The 15,117-nt window shown below is 38.4% G+C and overlaps 1 protein-coding gene across 4 annotated transcripts; it reads right to left on the reverse strand.

Moving 5' to 3' along the window:
* Window positions 1–1,373: 1,373 nt before the first annotated feature.
* On the reverse strand, window positions 1,374–15,004 carry LOC108882453 (zinc finger protein 501). 4 transcript variants are annotated; one of them, XM_051070241.1, is made up of 4 exons: window positions 10,798–11,101; window positions 9,493–10,050; window positions 5,808–6,323; window positions 1,374–4,774 (listed from the first exon to the last, which is right to left on the reverse strand). In XM_051070241.1, the coding sequence occupies exons 1-4, from the start codon at window positions 10,967–10,969 to the stop codon at window positions 4,722–4,724; spliced, it is 1,299 nt and encodes a 432-aa protein (XP_050926198.1). In that variant the 5' UTR covers window positions 10,970–11,101; the 3' UTR covers window positions 1,374–4,721. The 4 variants fall into 4 exon arrangements, with proteins under 4 accessions (XP_050926198.1, XP_050926197.1, XP_050926196.1 ...); XM_051070240.1 differs by lacking the exons at window positions 1,374–4,774; window positions 10,798–11,101 and adding an exon at window positions 14,706–15,004 and having other exon boundaries at window positions 5,659–6,323; XM_051070239.1 differs by lacking the exon at window positions 1,374–4,774 and having other exon boundaries at window positions 5,659–6,323; window positions 10,798–11,102.
* Window positions 15,005–15,117: the final 113 nt, after the last annotated feature.

The following is a 15,117-nucleotide window of genomic DNA, read 5'->3' on the forward strand; positions in this document are numbered from 1 at the left end:
TTGTAACCCTAACCCTAACCACCGGCTTAAAGTGGCTAAAAGTCGTAACCCTAACCCTAACCTCTGGCTAAAAGTCATAACCCTAACCCTAACATCCGGCTAAAAGTCCTAACCCTAACCCTAACCTCTGGCTAGAAGTCCTAACCCTAACCCTAATCTCTGGCTAAAAGTCCTAACCCTAACCCTAACATCCGGCTAAAAGTCGTAACCCTAACCCTAACCTCTGGCTAAAAGTCCTAACCCTAACCCTAACATCCGGCTAAAAGTCATAACCCTAACCTCCAGCTAAAAGTCGTAACCCTAACCCTAACATCCGGCTAAAAGTCCTAACCCTAACCCTAACCTCTGGCTAAAAGTCCTAACCCTAACCCTAACATCCGGCTAAAAGTCGTAACCCTAACCCTAACCTCTGGCTAAAAGTCCTAACCCTAACCCTAACATCTGGCTAAAAGTCATAACCCTAACCTCCGGCTAAAAGTCCTAACCCTAACCCTAACATCCGGCTAAAAGTCATAACCCTAACCCTAACCTCTGGCTAAAAGTCCTAACCCTAACCCTAACATCCGGCTAAAAGTCGTAACCCTAACCTCTGGCTAAAAGTCATAACCCTAACCACCGGCTTAAAGTGGCTAAAAGTCGTAACCCTAACCCTAACATCCGGCTAAAAGTCATAACCCTAACCCTAACCTCTGGCTAAAAGTCGTAACCCTAACCTCTGACTAAAAGTTGTAACCCTAACCCTAACCCTAACCACCGGCTTAAAGTGGTTAAAAGTCATAACCCTAACCCTAACCACCGGCTTAAAGTGGCCAAAAGTCATAACCCTAACCCTAACCTCTGGCTAAAAGTCATAACCCTAACCTCCGGCTTAAAGTGGCTAAAAGTCGTAACCCTAACCCTAACCACCGGCTTAAAGTGGCTAAAAGTCATAACCCTAACCTCTGGCTAAAAGTCATAACCCTAACCTCTGGCTAAAAGTCGTAACCCTAACCTCCGTCTTAAAGTGGCTAAAAGTCGTAACCCTAACCCTAACCACCGGCTTAAAGTGGCTAAAAGTCATAACCCTAACCTCTGGCTAAAAGTCATAACCCTAACCTCTGGCTAAAAGTCGTAACCCTAACCTCCGTCTTAAAGTGGCTAAAAGTCGTAACCCTAACCCTAACCACCAGCTTAAAGTGGCTAAAAGTCATAACCCTAACTCTAACCTCTGGCTAAAAGTCCTAACCCTAACCTCTGACTAAAAGTCGTAACCCTAACCTCAGGCTAAAAGCTGTAACCCTAACCCTGATCCTAACCTCTGGCTAAAAGTGGCAAAAACCCACTGTAACTAGCCCCTGGTTAAGACAATAAAAACAGACAAAATATTGGCAAAATATTGTTCAGATGTATTTATTGGAGGAACAGCAACTGCAGCAATAAAAGTTATGATGACAAGGTATAAAATAAGATAATATGATATATAACAAAATGTTAAAATTACAAACAATATGAACAGTATAAACATCTATGTACACAGTAAAAGATTGGAATTGAGCACTGAATAGTATAGTAAGGTGTCAAAAAAGGGAAAAAATGTCTTAGCATAGTGAGGAGTCAAAAACAGCAAAATAATGTCGTAGTATACTAAGGATTCAAAAAATGTCATAGTATAGTCAAAAAAGTGAAAAAAAAAGTCATAGTATAATAAGCATTCCAAAACTGCCAAAAAAAAGTCACAGTATAGTAAGGAGTCAAAAAAAGTGAAAAAATGTCATAGTATAATAAAGCATCAAAAAGTGAAAAAAATGTCATAGTATAGTAAGGCATGAAAAAAGTGAAAAAAAATGTCACAGTATAGTATGGCGTCAAAAAAGTCACAGTATAGTAGGGTGTCACAAAAGTGAAAAAAATGTCATAGTATAGTAAGGCGTCAAAAAAGTGAAAATAATGTCATAGTATAATAAAGCATCAAAAAAGTGAAAAAAATGTCATAGTATAATAAAGCATCAAAAAAGTGAAAAAAAAATGTCATAGTATAATAAGGCGTCAAAAAAGTGAAAAAGAAGTCACAGTATAATAAGGAGTCAAAAAAGGCCAAAAAAAATTATACCATAGCAAATCATCAAAAAAGTGAAAAAAAAGTCCCAGTATAGTAAGGCATCAAAAAAGTGAAAAAGAATGTCACAGTATAGTAAAGCATCACAAAAGTGAAAAAAAAGTCATAGTATAATAAGCATTCAAAAAATGTCATAGTATAGTCAAAAAAGTAAAAAAAAAATGTCATAGTATAGTATGGCATAAAAACCACCAAAAAGGTCATAGTATAATAAGGCATCAAAAAAAATTTATACTATAGTAAAGCATCAAAAAAGTGCAAAAAATGTCACAGTATAGTAAGGCATCAAATAAGTGAAAAAAATGGTATGGTATAGTAAGGCATCAAAAAAGTGACAAAAATGTCCTAGTATAGTATAGCGTCAAAAAAGTGAAAAAAAAAAAGTTATAGTATAATAAGGAGTCAAAAACTGCCAAAAAAATTATACTATAGTAAGGCATCACAAAAGTGAAAAAAAATGTCATAGTATAATAAGGCATCAAAAAAGTGCAAAAAATGTCACAGTATAGTAAGGCATCAAATAAGTGCAAAAAATGTCACAGTATAGTAAGGCATCAAATAAGTGAAAAAAATGGTATGGTATAGTAAGGCATCAAAAAAGTGACAAAAATGTCCTAGTATAGTATAGCGTCAAAAAAGTGAAAAAAAAAAAGTTATAGTATAATAAGGAGTCAAAAACTGCCAAAAAAAATTATACTATAGTAAGGCATCACAAAAGTGAAAAAAAATGTCATAGTATAATAAGGCGTCAAAAAAGTGAAAAAAATGTCATAGTATAGTAAGGTGTCAAAAAAGTGAAAAAGAAGTCACAGTATAATAAGGAGTCAAAAAAGTGAAAAAGAATGTCACAGTATAGTAAGGCATCACAAAAGTGAAAAAAAAGTCATAGTATAATAAGCATTCAAAAAATGTCATAGTATAGTCAAAAAAGTAAAAAAAAATGTCATAGTATAGTAAGGCATAAAAACCGCCAAAAAAGGTCATAGTATAATAAGGCATCAAAAAAGTGAAAAAATTATACTATAGTAAAGCATCAAAAAAGTGAAAAAAATGTCATAGTATAATAAAGCATCAAAAAGTGAAAAAAATGTCATAGTATAGTAAGGCGTGAAAAAAGTGAAAAAAAATGTCACAGTATAGTATGGCGTCAAAAAAGTCACAGTATAGTAGGGTGTCACAAAAGTGAAAAAAATGTCATAGTATAGTAAGGCGTGAAAAAAATGTCACAGTATAGTAAGGCGTCAAAAAAGTGAAAAAAATGTCATAGTATAATAAAGCATCAAAAAAGTGAAAAAAATGTCATAGTATAATAAAGCATCAAAAAAGTGAAAAAAAATGTCATAGTATAATAAGGCATGAAAAAAGTGAAAAAGAAGTCACAGTATAATAAGGAGTCAAAAAAGGCCAAAAAAAATTATACCATAGCAAATCATCAAAAAAGTGAAAAAAAAGTCCCAGTATAGTAAGGCATCAAAAAAGTGAAAAAGAATGTCACAGTATAGTAAGGCATCACAAAAGTGAAAAAAAAGTCATAGTATAATAAGCATTCAAAAAATGTCATAGTATAGTGTATAGTATGGCATAAAAACCACCAAAAAGGTCATAGTATAATAAGGCATCAAAAAAAATTTATACTATAGTAAAGCATCAAAAAAGTGCAAAAAATGTCACAGTATAGTAAGGCATCAAATAAGTGAAAAAAATGGTATGGTATAGTAAGGCATCAAAAAAGTGACAAAAATGTCCTAGTATAGTATAGCGTCAAAAAAGTGAAAAAAAAAAAAGTTATAGTATAATAAGGAGTCAAAAACTGCCAAAAAAAATTATACTATAGTAAGGCATCACAAAAGTGAAAAAAAATGTCATAGTATAATAAGGCATCAAAAAAGTGCAAAAAATGTCACAGTATAGTAAGGCATCAAATAAGTGAAAAAAAATGGTATGGTATAGTAAGGCATCAAAAAAGTGACAAAAATGTCCTAGTATAGTATAGCGTCAAAAAAGTGAAGAAAAAAAAGTTATAGTATAATAAGGAGTCAAAAACTGCCAAAAAAAATTATACTATAGTAAGGCATCACAAAAGTGAAAAAAAATGTCATAGTATAATAAGGCGTCAAAAAAGTGAAAAAAATGTCATAGTATAGTAAGGTGTCAAAAAAGTGAAAAAGAAGTCACAGTATAATAAGGAGTCAAAAAAGGCCAAAAAAAAATTATACTATAGCAAATCATCAAAAAAGTGAAAAAAAAGTCCCAGTATAGTAAGGCATCAAAAAAGTGAAAAAGAATGTCACAGTATAGTAAGGCATCACAAAAGTGAAAAAAAAGTCATAGTATAATAAGCATTCAAAAAATGTCATAGTATAGTCAAAAAAGTAAAAAAAAATGTCATAGTATAGTATGGCATAAAAACCGCCAAAAAAGGTCATAGTATAATAAGGCATCAAAAAAGTGAAAAAAATGTCATAGTATAATAAGGCATCAAAAAAGTGAAAAAAAAGTCAGTATAGTATGGCGTCAAAAAAAGTCACAGTATAGTAGGGTGTCACAAAAGTGAAAAAAATGTCATAGTATAGTGACTTAGTAAAATAAGTTATTAGATTTAGAAAAGGAAAAACAGATTTATTGATCAGATTCTGTGACTAACACGTTCTTGTCTCTGCAGCAGGAGATGACAACAGCCTAAAGTGGATGAAAGAAAACAAAAGTGTTACAAAGCTGTTAATTAGACAAGAGACCTCCACCATCTAACTGCTGTAAACAATGTTGGTTTCCTGTTGTTCAAATGAAAACACTGTTTTTCTCTACCCTCTGTAATGTAGTCATGGGCACAAGACTAATATGTCTTTATTAAACACCTGTGAGAACATTCAAGTGCTTATGATACAACTATTTACAGGGTAATTGTATCATAAGCAGTTAAATGATTACAAAGATGCTTAGTGGACGTGCTCATATCTACATTAACCCTAACCAGCTCTAACAAGTGTTTCCTTGTGGTAAAATGTCTTTTATTATCTTTGCTGTAATTTGTTAAATGCTGTCTGGAATAAAGTCATTAAAAGTTTCCTCCTAAACTTTTGAGTTACATTTCTTATACAAATCATGTCCAAATTCTCACGTTTGAAATGTTTTACTTTCAACTTCAAACTGTCAAATGATGGAGAAGTAAAAGATATTAAATCTACAAAGAAAGCATAGCATGGACGAACTGGTTAAGTTAAAGTTAAATTTGCTTTAAACACAAAGATGGAAGAAGCTACTCTTATTGGAAACTGAAAAACTGACTCCACCAGCTCCAGATATTCACACATCAGTAGATAGAAATGTTTTTTTCTCTAAAGTCAGTTAAAACTTGAATTAAATTATATTCGATAGAAGTCAAAATGAAGAGAAATGACAACGTATCTGGTGTGGGTCTAAAAGCTTCTGCACATGTTCTGTAAGTATACAACTTCTAATCTGTGTGAGTTCTTGCGTGTCTTTCCAACTCTCTCTTCTGATTGAATCTTTTCCCTCAGGTGCTGCAGGTGTACAGCTTCTCACCTGTATGAGTTCTCATGTGAACTTTTAAGACACTATTACATAAAAAAACGTGTCCCACATATTTCACAAGGATACAGCTTCTCGTTTGTGTGGATTCTCAGATGAACATTCAATGTTGATATCTGACTGAATCTTTTCCCACAGGTGTTGCACAGGTACGGCTTCTCACCTGTGTGGATTATCAGATGTACGTCCAGTTGAGACTTGTACTTAAAAGTTTTCCCACAGGTGTCACATCTTAAAGTCTGTTGACCTTTCTGAGTGTCACAGTGAGTCTCTGTTGTGGGAGAGTTGTGTTCATTGTTCCTGTGACTTGTGTTTTTGCGACGTCTCCTCTTTGTCTGTGTCTCTACATTTGTAGTTGATCCTGGGTCCACATGCTGGCTTCCTCTCTGATCTTGGCTCTCAGCTACAGGAGAGTTGTGAGAGAGGAGCTGCTGCTCACTGTTTGCTTCTGCTTCACTGTGCTCACTTTCCTCATTAGTAGGAGTCAACATAAAGGTCTGGCTCTCCTGCTTCAGTACAAGCTGCTCTCCCTCCTGACTGCTGCACACTTCCTCCTGTTCCTCTTTAATCTGTGGAGGCTCTGGCTCCTCTTGGTCCAGACTGGAGTTCCTCTCCTGGTTACAGAGCTGCTGCTCAGTGAGAACCTCCTCCTCCTTACAGACATGTTGCTGTGGGAGCTCTGCACGGACAAACACACACAGGAAATTTCAATCCATTTGTCCAAACACAACAAAGACACTATTTCCCTGCTTCTTTGCAGCAGTGACTCTAAAACTAAATGTAACCGCAGAGTCCTGACCAGGATCCTGAATGAACCATGTTCCTCTGTTAGTTTCATTCAGACCGTTGTGGTTTTACAGACCTGTCCTGTGCAGCCTTATCTCAGGTTTCCACACGATATCCAGCAGTCTGCGCTGACGATCGATCTCTTCCTCGTACTCGACGATAGTTTGTTCAAAGACTCTGGATATTTCTTCAGCAGCAGCAGTTAGTCGCTCGTTGACAAACTCTCTCAAACACTGAACTGAAGACATTGTTGCTTCATTACCACTGAAATATTTCTCTCAGATACGACTACACCACCGTCTTCCCGCTAACTCCACACATCCACACAGCGAACGATGCTAGCGCTGTTTGTTTACTTCCGGTAGGTGTCACACTGAGAAGTTCCGTCAGTGGAAGGGAGTTCATTTTAGTTCCGCCTTCGATTAAAAAAACGAAACAAACAGTATTTTTGTAGCAGGCAGTTGAGGAGGATTTTAAAAAATCTAGTTAACATTCTGTTTAACAAGACATCATGTTTTGTAACCTCATTAAACATTTCAGCTAGCACTGTCTTTGTTTACTTCCGCTGGGTGTCACACTGAGAAGTTCCGTCAGTGGACGTAGGTTAGCTTTTAATTCCGCCTTTGATAAAAAGCAACTGTAGCAGCTGGTTGAGGTGGAGATATTTAAATTTTTTACCTTGTTCACACAAAAGCACTCTATCTCTGTATTTTAACTGAGATTAGAATATGTTGAGGATTGTGCCTACGTTGGTCTGTGTACACAACATGCTGTTAAATACTGATCCATATCAGCAATGTATAACTATTTTAATGATTCACAATCAATCAAACCAAATCTAGCTGTTTGTATAAATAAAGTAACCTGAACCTAAAATATCATAAACACAAATGTGTCCTGTTATTATAATCGAAGGTGCGTTAAATTATCTCATTTTCTACAATCTGTAAGCCTGTTATTTAAAAACACCGGCGTGATAGAAACAGAAATCAGAATTGAGAACTATGTATTACATATTTATCAAAATACAAACATTTTTGTTCATCATGTTAGACTTTACACAGAACCACAAACTGACCAGACAGTTGTGCAGAGGGTGTGTGTCTGTGCTGGTGGAATTAAAAGAACAGACTGAGGACAGCCGTGTGACTCTGGCCGATCACCTGCTGCAGGTCACTGTGGCGCTACGACAGAGATAACAGGGAAACTACTCTCCCCACATTCCTGCAACAGAGCAGCTGTGATCAGACGGCGTTTACCCACACTTCAGTTCACCTCAACAGCCCTGCCCCCCACCATTTACTGCTGCTCCCACACATCAACATTGAACAGCAGAGGTCTGTGCAGAGTTAGAGTTTTGACTGTGTACATTTTGCTGAACTTTTTTTTCTCCTTTTTTTCCAATTTTGTTTTTTTTTCCCTTTACTAAAGCTAATTTTCCAGCAATCTGCAGACAATGAGTAATAAAACATCAATAACCAAAAATGCCACTGTGAATTTTCTTTATTTTGATTTTTTAAGTCAATTAACAAAATCAGAAATAATAGTTTAACAATGTCACTAAATAATGTTCTAAAGGAAACTACAACACATGCTACAGTAGAATGATTCAGTGATTGTGACAGTAAATTACTTGAGAAACATTTCATCCTCAAGATTAAAGTCATAGTTGATGCTGAATGTAAATTTATTCCCTTTTCATTATTTGTTACATTAAGAGGTTGTAGAATGAAAAAAAAAAAATAGTATCAAAATTAAAAATTAAAAAATCAAATCCTGAATGAACTATATTCCTCTGTTAGCTTTTATTCAGACTGTTTTACAGACCTATTCTGTGCAGCCTTATCTCAGGTTTCCACACGATATCCAGCAGTCTGCACTGACGATCGATCTCTTCCTCGTACTCGACGATAGTTTGTTCAAAGACTCTGAATATTTCTTCAGCAGCAGCAGTTAGTCGCTCGTTGACAAAGTCTGTCTGAGTGTCACAGTGATTCTGTGTGGTGACTGAGTTGTGTATGTTGTTATTGAGACGTCTCCTCTTTGGCCGTGGTTCTGCATTTGTACTTGATCCTGGGTCCACATGCTGGCTTCCTCTCTGATCTTGGCTCTCAGCTACAGGAGAGTTGTGAGAGAGGAGCTGCTGCTCACTGTTTGCTTCTGCTTCACTGTGCTCACTTTCCTCATTAGTAGGAGTCAACATAAAGGTCTGGCTCTCCTGCTTCAGTACAAGCTGCTCTCCCTCCTGACTGCTGCACACTTCCTCCTGTTCCTCTTTAATCTGTGGAGGCTCTGGCTCCTCTTGGTCCAGACTGGAGTTCCTCTCCTGGTTACAGAGCTGCTGCTCAGTGAGAACCTCCTCCTCCTTACAGACATGTTGCTGTGGGAGCTCTGCACGGACAAACACACACAGGAAACAGCTCAGTGATGTGACGATGGAAAAACTGACATCTGAGCAAATGAATACAAGTTTAAACCATTAGCAGAGCAGAGTGAACATGTTGCTCACATGTGAGTGAAATTCATGGTGGGGGGGGGGGGGGGGGGGGGGGTATTTTACTTTACTGAACCAGACATTTTCCAGCCACTAAACTCAGACCTGGGAACATTAAGTGCTTTAACAGAGACACACTTTAGGAAGCTGTTTTTCTATCTAATTCTTTCACTGATGCTTCATCAGAGATCCAGATAAAATGCCATTCTATACTGAGGCATGGAGCGACTTCCACATCCAACCGCAGCAGCATTAACAGAGGTTATCAATGAATGATTGACATACCATTAGATCAGGAGTGGATAAAGACAGGACAGAGTCTAGAATAAATAATATGCTAACTTTAATAACTCAACCATATTCTAAATGAGCTGATGTGTGATCTCAGAGTGAGCGTCCATCTCCCACCCTTCCCCTTTGAATTCCACGGCAGAGTGGAAATCTCAGGTTCTGCAAAATGGCCGCCACCTCTCACAGTGATTACAAATGAAAGAGTTTTTCAATCATGTACAACTGTGAAGCAAAAATTAAAGGTAAACATGTCATGTTCCTCTGTGGTTTTACAGACCTGTCCTGTGCAGCCTTATCTCAGGTTTCCAGACGATATTCAGCAGTCTGCGCTGACGAGCGATCTCCTCCTCGTACTCTGCGATGGTTTGTTCAAAATCTCCAAACATTTCTTTAACAGCAGCAGTTAGTCGCTCCTTAAAAAACTCTGTGTCACAGTGATTCTGTGTTGTGACTGAGTTGTGTATGTTGTTATTGAGACGTCTCCTCTTTGTCTGTGTCTCTACATTTGTAGTTGATCCTGGGTCCACATGCTGGCTTCCTCTCTGATCTTGGCTCTCAGCTACAGGAGAGTTGTGAGAGAGGAGCTGCTGCTCACTGTTTGCTTCTGCTTCACTGTGCTCACTTTCCTCATTAGTAGGAGTCAACATAAAGGTCTGGCTCTCCTGCTTCAGTACAAGCTGCTCTCCCTCCTGACTGCTGCACACTTCCTCCTGTTCCTCTTTAATCTGTGGAGGCTCTGGCTCCTCTTGGTCCAGACTGGAGTTCCTCTCCTGGTTACAGAGCTGCTGCTCAGTGAGAACCTCCTCCTCCTTACAGACATGTTGCTGTGGGAGCTCTGCACGGACAAACACACACAGGAAACAGCTCAGTGATGTGACGATGGAAAGTTAAATTCTCATCCAACAGTTAAAGGAAACTTGAGTTACAATCCTGAGAGACTGATTCTGTTTTTCCATCACATATTGTCGTGAAAAGATGTTTCACACTGTAGTTAAAGCTTATGATATATAAGACCTCAGTTTCTAATTAGAGAAAGCTTGATTGTATTTATGGAAGAGCTGTGTTTTCTCCAACAGACCAGGTTCAGTTTAAAAACTCTACATGTGCACTGATCACAGCTGGAGTTGATCTGTGAAATCTTTATTAACACGTCGAGTAAACATGAATCACAATAGTAACTTTTATTTCAAAGAGGAATTAGTGAGTAAAGGAACTAAATGACTTTTATAAATATGCCGTTTCACTGCATTTTAAAGGGTAAAAATAACTTTCCCGCTTTTTTCTCGTTGATAAGGAGGGGATCCTCATGAGAACCACAAACAACACGGAGGCATGGACTTGGTTTTTGATCTAGACCTGGTCTGATGTGGTCTAAACAGGATGAAAACTGGAATCGCTGGTTTTGTCCTTTATAACAAATACAATCAAGTTTTCACAAACCTGAAAGTGGCTTTCAAACAGCGTGAAGACTTGAACTAAAATATCAAACATCAGTGTTGGAGCTAAAGTTTCTTTCACTGAGTTTCCTGAATGAACCATGTTCCTCTGTTAGTTTCATTCAGACCGTTGTGGTTTTACAGACCTGTCCTGTGCAGCCTTATCTCAGGTTTCCACACGATATCCAGCAGTCTGCGCTGACGATCGATCTCTTCCTCGTACTCGACGATAGTTTGATCTAAAACTCTGTATATTTCATCAGCAGCAGCAGTTAGTGTCTGCTTCCCAAATTCCGTTAAACTCTGAACTGAGGACATTGTTTCTTCAGAACCAATGAAGTGAAATACGGCTCCACCAGCGTCTTCAAACTCACTCCACACATCCACAGAGCTAACGCTGCTAGCGCTTTCTTTGTGTGGCTACTTCCGCTGGGTGTCACACTGTGAACTTCCGGCGGTGGAACGGGGTTCGCTTTACTTTTCCGCTTCCCCTGAACAGAAGCATTTTCTTGTAGCAGCTGGTTGCGATGGATCTGTATTATTTCTGTTTTTCTTTTTCTTTTCTTTTTTACATAATGATGGATAGTTCAATAAGACATCATATTTTATAACCTCGTTATTAGTTTTTATGTATAAAACTTTATCCAGCAAAGTAACTACAGCTGTTAAGTTAATGTGGTGGAGTATTAAGTCCATTTGTCTCTGAAATGTCGTAGTCATATTTACCGAAGCAAATATACGAAAGAGAGATATTGAAACTTCTTATCTGTGTAATTTAGATGCAGCATTGGACAATCTGTGTTTTACTTGGGCTGAGAATTTAAATAGTAAAAGCACTCAGTTACTTTCCCTTTATGTAAATATGTTTGCTCAATATGAAGAACTGCTATTGATCAAACCAGCAAACTGTATCATACTTTAACTTCACCTCCAGCAGGTGAACTGCAACATTAAACACCTTTAACATTTTAACATAAACATTTTATTGTCCACGTTTATTTATTATCAGTCAAACTGATGCTGGTGTTTACTGTAATCATTCAGTCCATCAGTGTGGAAACATCAGTCTGGGTAACCAGCACTGAAACACACAAAGTCAGTTTATTTATTTCTTTATTTTACACTTTTTATTCAACCAAGTAGTTCATTTCCTACAATTTGTGTCTGTGTCACCTGTGAAGTATAAAAAATTAAAATCAAGTTGACGTAATCACGCACCTTAACTGAGTAACATGTTGTTCTGTGAGTACACCACTTTTAAACTGTATCAGGTCTCATCAGTTCAGCTCAGATCTTTAGTGTCCCTAAAGGGGAAAATAAATTAACAGTAGGATAAATGACAACAATCACAACAGTAACAAAACAACCATGACGACAAAAAGAATAAGATTTTTCTGTTCAAGTCAAGACTAGGCCATTTTTGCAGATTGCAGATGTGCTGGTTTCACGATTCAAATTTCTATCAATCACTGTTCCCAGGTATTTGTAGCACTCCACTGTCTCAACAAGTGAGCCCTTAATAAAAAATGGGGAGGCTGAGTGGGAGGTTTTTCTGAAGTCAATGGCCACATCTTCATTTTTTGGACATTTAACTTCAGAAAGTGGTCATCACTCTACAAAGTGATTCAGGACCGGTCTGCGATCGACGTCTCCATCCTGGAGCAGACTGATTAACTCTGTATCATCTGCAAACTTTAGAAGACGCCTGTTGTTGTAATTACTCCTACAATAGTCTGTATAAAGAATATACAATAGGGGAGACAGGACACACCCCTGTGGTGAGCCTGTGGGATAAAGCACTGTTAGCTCTGATGGCCTGGGGCCTACAAGTCAAAAAACCAACACCCGTTTCACCATGTCAGCGTCAAGACTGGACAGTAGTTTGGTAACTAAAATGTGTGTCTGAATTGTTTTAAAAGCTGAGGAGAAATCTACGAAGAAAAGCTTAGCATGTGTCTTTGTTTCCTCGAGATGCTTGTACGAGTAATTAAATGGGGTAACAGCAGCATCACCTGCCCCTCTGTTTGCCCAGTATGTGAAGTGCATTGTGTCAGGCTGGCTCTGAACCTTATCAGTCAGAATTAGATTGACCAGCCTCAGTCTTCATTACCAGTGAAGTCAGAGCCACAGGCCTCAGGTCATCGAGCTCTTATGGAAATTAGTTTTGGCCACAGGTGCAATAATAGATTCCTTCTACAAAAAGATCCAGAAAACCTCACATAATTCTTCCTTCACTGCTTTATTTAACCAGGGTTTGTTATTTAGAAACACTTCCACTCGTTCAGTTGGGATGATAGAGTCTTTTGTGCCGTTCTAAGTTTGATGAATGACTGAATTTTTTCTCACAGGTGTTGCAGGTGTATGGCTTCTCTGCCGCGTGAATTCTTGTGTGGTTCAACAAGGAATCACTACGTCCAAAACATTTTCCACAAGTTTGACAAGAATATGGTTTTTCACCTGTGTGGGTTCTCAGGTGCTTTTTCAGCATTGAATGGTGTCTAAATCTCCTCCCACAGGTGCTGCAGACAAATGGTTTCTCACCTGTGTGTATTCTCCTGTGGACCATCAAACTGTTACTTGTTGTAAAAGCTTTCCCACAGGTGTTGCAAGCATATGGTTTCTCACCTGAGTGAGTTTTTATGTGTCTTCTCAATGCTATTTGGTTTTTAAATGTTTTCTCACAGACTTCACATGAATATGGTCTCTCACTTGTGTGGATTCTCATGTGCATATTCAGTGCTGGCTTGTAACTAAATCCTTTCCCACATGTTTCACATGAATATGGCCCCTCACCTGTGTGGCTTGTCATGTGGACTCTCAGAGTGTTATCATGTTTGAAACGTTTGCCACATGTTTTGCAAACATATGCTTTTTTATCTGTGTGTTTTCTCAAATGTCTGACCAACAGGGAGTAAAACTTACAATCTTTCCCACAGGTGTCACATCTTAAAGTCTGTTGACCTTTCTGAGTGTCACAGTGAGTCTCTGTTGTGGGAGAGTTGTGTTCATTGTTCCTGTGACTTGTGTTTTTGCGACGTCTCCTCTTTGTCTGTGTCTCTACATTTGTAGTTGATCCTGGGTCCACATGCTGGCTTCCTCTCTGATCTTGGCTCTCAGCTACAGGAGAGTTGTGAGAGAGGAGCTGCTGCTCACTGTTTGCTTCTGCTTCACTGTGCTCACTTTCCTCATTAGTAGGAGTCAACATAAAGGTCTGGCTCTCCTGCTTCAGTACAAGCTGCTCTCCCTCCTGACTGCTGCACACTTCCTCCTGTTCCTCTTTAATCTGTGGAGGCTCTGGCTCCTCTTGGTCCAGACTGGAGTTCCTCTCCTGGTTACAGAGCTGCTGCTCAGTGAGAACCTCCTCCTCCTTACAGACATGTTGCTGTGGGAGCTCTGCACGGACAAACACACACAGGAAACAGCTCAGTGATGTGACGATGGAAAAACTGACATCTGAGCAAATGAATACAAGTTTAAACCATTAGCAGAGCAGAGTGAACATGTTGCTCACATGTGAGTGAAATTCATGGTGAGAGAATGTATTTGTGCACCAGTGCAACTGTCTCTTTAGTCCTAACACACTTCTTAGTGAAGCTCAGTGTAGAAAACATTCAGGTAACAGCTGCTCACTTTTTTCACAGCACTGAGCATTGACATTCAGTCACATGATAGATGGAAGCTATTGAGGAAAAAATGCAGTTATCCTTTACAAATGTATGTTCAATACATTAATTGCACACTAGCAATCAAAATGGGTGTTCATCATGACTTTAATGTAATATCATTTTCCTTTTATCAAAGTTTACAAAGGTTCAGGCAACACGACGGTACAGAGAATACCGTTGGTTTGTGTCATTCAAACAGTAACCTATGGATGGTTCCTCCGGTCTCGGAGCTGAGCTAACCGTCCTCTTCCTGTCAACACTGGGTGGAAATGAGGAAGAAGACGCGACTGGATCCGGAGGGAACATGACAAACAGCAGGTCATCAGCTGTAGTTAACTACCGGTGGTTCAATGACTTCAACTGACAAACATCTGATGTCTCACACAGACCTGTCCTGTGCAGCCTTATCTCAGGTTTCCACACGATATCCAGCAGTCTGCGCTGACGATCGATCTCTTCCTCGTACTCGACGATAGTTTGTTCAAAGACTCTGGATATTTCTTCAGCAGCAGCAGTTAGTCGCTCGTTGACAAACTCTCTCAAACACTGAACTGAAGACATTGTTGCTTCATTACCACTGAAATATTTCTCTCAGATACGACTACACCACCGTCTTCCCGCTAACTCCACACATCCACACAGCGAACGATGCTAGTTCTCTGTTTGTTTACTTCCGGTAGGTGTCACACTGAGAAGTTCCGTCAGTGAAAGTGAGTTAACTTTTCCCGGCTTCCGTTAAAGCGAATAAAGAAATAAATAGTAGGAGATGGTCGAAGTGTTGCCATTTTATTTTATTTTATT

Source organism: Lates calcarifer, linkage group LG4 (assembly GCF_001640805.2).
Source record: "Lates calcarifer isolate ASB-BC8 linkage group LG4, TLL_Latcal_v3, whole genome shotgun sequence".
Taxonomy (NCBI): Eukaryota; Metazoa; Chordata; class Actinopteri; family Centropomidae; genus Lates; species Lates calcarifer.

What these genes read in the sequence shown, in the direction of transcription:
- LOC108882453 (XM_051070240.1), bottom strand. Translation starts at nt 14,877, where the DNA reads ATGTCTTCAGTTCAGTGTTTGAGAGAGTTTGTCAACGAGCGACTAACT. An exon ending in GATAAGGCTGCACAGGACAG is followed by an intron (nt 10,051 to 14,705) that starts GTCTGTGTGAGA and finishes TTGTCCGTGCAG; the next exon opens with AGCTCCCACAGCAACATGTC. An exon ending in GATAAGGCTGCACAGGACAG is followed by an intron (nt 6,324 to 9,492) that starts GTCTGTAAAACC and finishes TTGTCCGTGCAG; the next exon opens with AGCTCCCACAGCAACATGTC.